The 5,452-nt window shown below is 46.3% G+C and overlaps 1 protein-coding gene across 1 annotated transcript; it reads left to right on the forward strand.

The window, feature by feature from the left end:
• Window positions 1–2,241: 2,241 nt before the first annotated feature.
• LOC136537084 (protein NEGATIVE GRAVITROPIC RESPONSE OF ROOTS-like) lies at window positions 2,242–3,756 on the forward strand. The gene is made up of 5 exons (XM_066529172.1): window positions 2,242–2,247; window positions 2,367–2,451; window positions 2,575–3,125; window positions 3,241–3,430; window positions 3,532–3,756. Exons 1-5 carry the CDS (start codon window positions 2,242–2,244, stop codon window positions 3,549–3,551), a joined length of 852 nt encoding a protein of 283 aa, XP_066385269.1. The 3' UTR covers window positions 3,552–3,756.
• The last annotated feature ends 1,696 nt before the right edge of the window (window positions 3,757–5,452 follow it).

The following is a 5,452-nucleotide window of genomic DNA, read 5'->3' on the forward strand; positions in this document are numbered from 1 at the left end:
AGGATCCGAGAACCATAGCACTAAAAGTTCATCGTCGAAGAATGAGAGTAGGCCTTTGGGGAAGCCAATGGGCAGCTTTATTAACTAAATATCAGTAAGTTATATATGAAAAAAATCAATAATTCAATTATATTAAGAATGTAATGTCACTTACTAAGCTACATAATGTAACCAAAGGTAACTAATTTTGAACATTTTGCAATGCTACTAAATTATATAATAATCTAGGTAAACCATTTTTATGAAAAAGTACATGAACAAGGCCCTCCCCCCCTCCCCCCCCCCCAACACACACACACACACAAAGGAGAGGACATTATTTTTTAATCTACCATAATCAAGACGTGAACTAGATCTCTAACTTAAATTGGAGTTAGGTTTTGATCTAAGCGATCTCCATACAACTATATCTAGGAAGATGTAATGTGCCAAATGGGATCCCAATTTGAGCTCTAGCTCATTCAATATTTTATCACAATGGGAAAATCATATTATTCTTATAAAACCTAATGCAACTTAGCAACTAAATCTAAATACATATGGAGTGTGGAGGATGTTACTACCTCTAGTTTGGAGGAGCACTTAGGGAGAGTGGATTCCCCATAGTTTTGTATCCTCCAAGCGAGGTTCTTTTGTAAGCATTTGTGGGAGAAGACAAAAACTCCTCCTATTTGTGGTGGGCTAGGTAATCTCTAAAACCATTAGTGATACCTGAGTAATACATTGAGGAAGAAAAATGGTAGTGTTGCTTCATTATTGGTTAGTGTTTGTTTAGTTGCTGGTATTCTAGAAGGTACCACTAGGGTTTGGAGTTTGGTTCTTGGGGAACATAGAGGATAAAGATTGATAAACAATAGACGATAAAATGTACTCATTTACCAGTATAAGCTATATTTCGAATAGATGCTTTGAATATAGGGTACAAAGGTTGGTGAAAGAATTATAATATTGTTAGATGATACCTCTAGAACGTTTGTTTAATTGTTCAAAAAGAGAAGCTATGAATTGTGGCTTTCTTTCGATCACTCATCGATGCATCAGGTCATTTGATATGTAATATTTTGAACAAATGTGATATCTATATTTAATTGTTCATAACCTTCATTCATAATAAGTAATTGTCATAGTTGTGCTAAACACACCACAAATTATCATCCATCATTGTTTTTACACTAATAGCCATTGATTACAGATAACAACATGAACAACTAATTATCACTAATAAGTAGGGACAAACTATTTGAATCCCAATGCACCATATGTATGTTGTATGATAATGTCTGCACGCCTTTGGGCATGAGATCGATCAATTGCTTATTTTGTCCATTGAAAATTTTTGAATCCTCTATTTGCATTGATATGTCAATAGCATGTAAAGGTTGGTTTCATAGAAATTGATAATATAGAAAAGGAGAAATTTAATGTGAAAGTCATCTCATAAAGACCTTTGCTATTAAACTACTATCTCCGTTCCAAATTATATAAGACGTTTTGGTTTTCTTGATATATTGCTATTACTATGAATCTAAATGTAGTGTATATCGAATTGCATAGCAAAATCTATGAAAAAACCTAGAACTTCTTATAATTTAGAACGAAGGGAGTAAGTCGGAGCTAGCTAGGGACTATTTTGGGCTTAAGGTAAGGCTCCGGGTTCGGCTTTTGCAGATTAGGCTTCTTTTGTTTAAGGCCAGCGGCACATGAACATGTCTGAAAAGCATGGAATCACTACCCTAGCTCTTCTGTGATCACAATCAAATACACACTTTGGTCCCAATTTTATATCACCAAAATACGCCCAAGACAAAAGATGATAGTTGCCAGCATGTGCTTTCTTAAACTCCAAGCAAATCTGTCTATTATTCCATTTGTCACTAGAAGAATTTAGTGTAAGTACACGCTGCTGCAAGTAGGAGCATCCGCACTAATTTCCAATTGTATACATCAAGTACGGCTAGCGATGGCATGCTAATCTCCAGCTATTTAAGCTTAATCCTCCCCTAGGCAGGGGACCAAACTACCTCACTCACTCACTCACTCACTCAGAGCTCTCACTATCTAGCTCCCAATTGGCCTGGTGAGAACATACTCAAAAGGGCCTCTCTCTGGGACCAACCAGACAACCCCTGAATCTAAGTCCTATATATTGCCATAGCCCAGTGCCTTCCCGCCCCACTGCATTGTTTGCTCAAGGTGGTTGGAGGTGAATCTAAGCTCACAGATTCTTGGAACCAGACAACAATGGGGGTAAGTAGAGTTCACTGGCATTATTATAGGGAAATTAAACAAGAACTGGGCTCATGACCGATCGTACGAACGAAAATTCTTACAGTTCTGTATTTTTATTGGTTGTTGCATGGTTGCAGATCATCAACTGGATGCAGAGCAGATTTCATGGGAAGACGGAGAACAGAATCTTTGACGGCGCAACGGCCACCAGTGCATATAGAGGTACCTTAACTCTCTCATCGCAGTGCACTTGCACTTGGAGCTTGCATTGTGTGATCACTGATCCGCACTGGAGTGGAGTCATTGCCGTGCTAAACGTGCGTGCATTTCCTGAACTTGAGCCAGGCGCTGCAGCCCAAGAGAGACAACAGACGATCATTCAGGAATCAGAGAAGCATCTCGACGCCGAGCCATGGCCTCAGGCTGGCCTCCTCTCCATCGGCACTTTCGGCAACGAGGAGCCTCCACCGGCGACAGCGCAGGAGCAGGAGCAGGACCTGCCGGAGTTCACCGTGGAGGAGGTGAAGAAGCTCCAGGACGCGCTGGCCATGCTCCTGCGGCGCGCCAAGTCCAAGTCGAGCGCCCGTGGCTCCGCAGCCGGCGAGGACAGGCCGCCGCTGGACAGGTTCCTCAACTGCCCATCCTGCCTGGAGGTGGACAGGAGGGTCCAGACGACGACGAAGCACGGCGAGTGCGACGGCCACGAAGGAGAAGGAGACCTCTCGCCGGACACCAAGATCATACTGACCAGGGCCAGGGACCTGCTCGACAACGGCGGCAGCATCAAGCAGAGGTCGTTCAAGTTCCTGCTCAAGAAGATGTTCGCCTGCAATGGCGGCTTCTCAGCGGCGCTGCCTCGGAGCTTGAAGGACCCAATAGAGTCAAGAATGGAGAAGGTATGCGTACATGTGCGAATGATCGGCAGACACAACACAACGAAGCTAGCTGCTTCATGCAACCATGTCTAGCTAGTGTCTCTAATCAATGCCCTCTGGTGGACTATCTTTGCAGTTCTTCACGGTGATTGGGAAGAAGATGAATGCCAGGTCAGGCAACGGATCGGCGACGTTGAGGAAATACTTCTTGGAGGATGGAACCAAAGGGAAGAGGCGAGGTGGTCGCCGTTGTGGTAGCCAAGAGGAGGAGGAGGAGGAGGAGGAGAGGGAAGAGAGCTGCAGGTGGGACAGAACAGATTCTGAATGTAAGTTCATTATTTCTGCTACTCATCCATCACGGGCAATTGATGTCACAATTCTGTGTCTGAAGATGAAATTCTCTCTCTTTTTTTATTCTCTTGTGCAGTCATTGTTTTGGAGATATGAAAGTGAGAACATCATGGTGAATTGGCGACGAGACGACTGGAATCAAGAAAATGTCAATGGTCAAAGCTAACCAGGGGTCCATGGTAGGGGTCACGATGGACAAACCAAAAGGGCCGCCCCTGCAAGCCAAGATACTGAGTTGTTTGGATTCTGGAAATTCTCCAATCTTTACTTTTTTTTTTGGATGATGAGACAAGAATATCAATTTCCCCCTAATGTGGGCTTGTAAATTCATTTTGCGCCACATATAGTGGGTTTAGATAAATTTTCAGTTACAGTTTTTAAACAAAAATAGCCTACATAAGGGCTCGCTTGTTAATTCACTTCCATCCCTATGCCTCAGGATATAATATATTCTCTCAAGTCATTTTCTAGATTACGTGTATTAAAACTTCGATCTTTAATTAATTATTACCATATGTGCATTGAGATTTGACATGTATAATATAGAGGTAAATGAACTAGAGTGTGCTACAGATGGCCATAAGGCCCAAGATCCATGGATACGGTGACTCGCCAGGCATTTTTTGGTCCAGCCCAGGCATGAGTGTGGTGCCCGTGTCGTCCCGGCTTGATGGGTGGGCCGTGCCTAGACTGGTACTCCGGCATGAGTTGCTAGCCTGGTCGGGCTCAATTACTAGTTCGTCCAATATGGTCCATTAACTTACAATATATAATCGTCGACTCTCTAAACCCTAGCTCCCGCATCACCTCCTATCCTCCCACATGCCTCCTCGTCCACCATCACCTCCCTCGGCCTCCGCTGCTCCTGTAGACCGCATCGCCTTCTTCTTCGAGTAGCCGAGCACCCACCATGAGCTTCTTGTCTTAGCCACCTTCTGTTCTTCCTCTCTCCTCCCCTGATCCTCTCTAGTGGTGGCGTAGGCACAGGCACAACAGCCTAGCCAACGCGATAGATTCGGCGGAGATGCAACTTGAGCTCAACTGGCTCACCAGGCCATCAGGACACCTCGACAAAGATGATGTGGGGTCATGCCAACCTATGGACAGGTACGACATGACACAATTTGCTTATGGGATACGCAAATACGCGACGACACGACCCGCTCCCATGCGCCTGTGTCCGCACCCACGCCCGTGCCTGCGCTAGAGAGAAAGAAGAAGGCGCCTAGGGTTCCGGTGAGGAGGTCGCTAGCGTCGGAGACGACGAGCTCGCCGACTCTCCCTCTCTTCTTCTCCATCTCTGGCAGGCTTAGAAGGGGGTTCGGGTGGAGGCAGACCGGCCAGGCGGTGGGCACGGCGAGAGGGCGGCGTTAGGTTTCTAGTGGCGGTGGAAGTGGTTGGCCAGGTCTGGCCGGGGGCGCCCATGGCCATGGCGGAGTTCCCGTGAGAGGGGGAAGGGAAGAAGGAGGTCGCCGTAGGCAGTAGGGTCTCATGGGAGCTCCACGGTCGTAGAGCTCCGGCGAGACCCTACCGCCTGAGGTGGGGCAACGGGCAACGGGGGCGAGGACAAGGACAAGGGCGGGGTTGAGGGGCGAGAGCGGGATGTGGGCGGCACGATGAGGCGGCGGGAGCCGTCGTCCACAAGTCGTGGAGCCGGGGGGCGTGGGGAGGGCGAGGACGATGCCGGAGAAGAGGAAGAAGAGGGAGGGAACGTCGCGCGGAGGAAGGAGACGGGTTGCACATTTCCCAAAAACGCGCCCCGTCGCGCGTTAACTGTGTCATTTGCTTATCGGGGCATGTCAGCATGTCCTTTATTAGGCTGTGCCTGGGGTGTTTGGACACCCTTCCTTAACTTTAGTCCCTGTCACATCAGATGTTTGACACTAATTTGAAGTACTAAATATAGACTAATTACGAAACTAATTGCACAAATAAAGACTAATTTGCGAGATGAATCTATTAAGCCTAATTAGTCCATGATTTGATAATGTGGTGAT

Source organism: Miscanthus floridulus, chromosome 2 (genome assembly GCF_019320115.1).
Source record: "Miscanthus floridulus cultivar M001 chromosome 2, ASM1932011v1, whole genome shotgun sequence".
Lineage (NCBI taxonomy): Eukaryota > Viridiplantae > Streptophyta > Magnoliopsida > Poales > Poaceae > Miscanthus > Miscanthus floridulus.

Bases quoted from the DNA above. Each gene is read 5' to 3' on its own strand.
- LOC136537084 (XM_066529172.1), top strand. The intron at 2,452-2,574 runs GTACCTTAACTC...AACTTGAGCCAG, and splicing joins GGCCACCAGTGCATATAGAG to GCGCTGCAGCCCAAGAGAGA. The intron at 3,431-3,531 runs GTAAGTTCATTA...TCTCTTGTGCAG, and splicing joins GGACAGAACAGATTCTGAAT to TCATTGTTTTGGAGATATGA.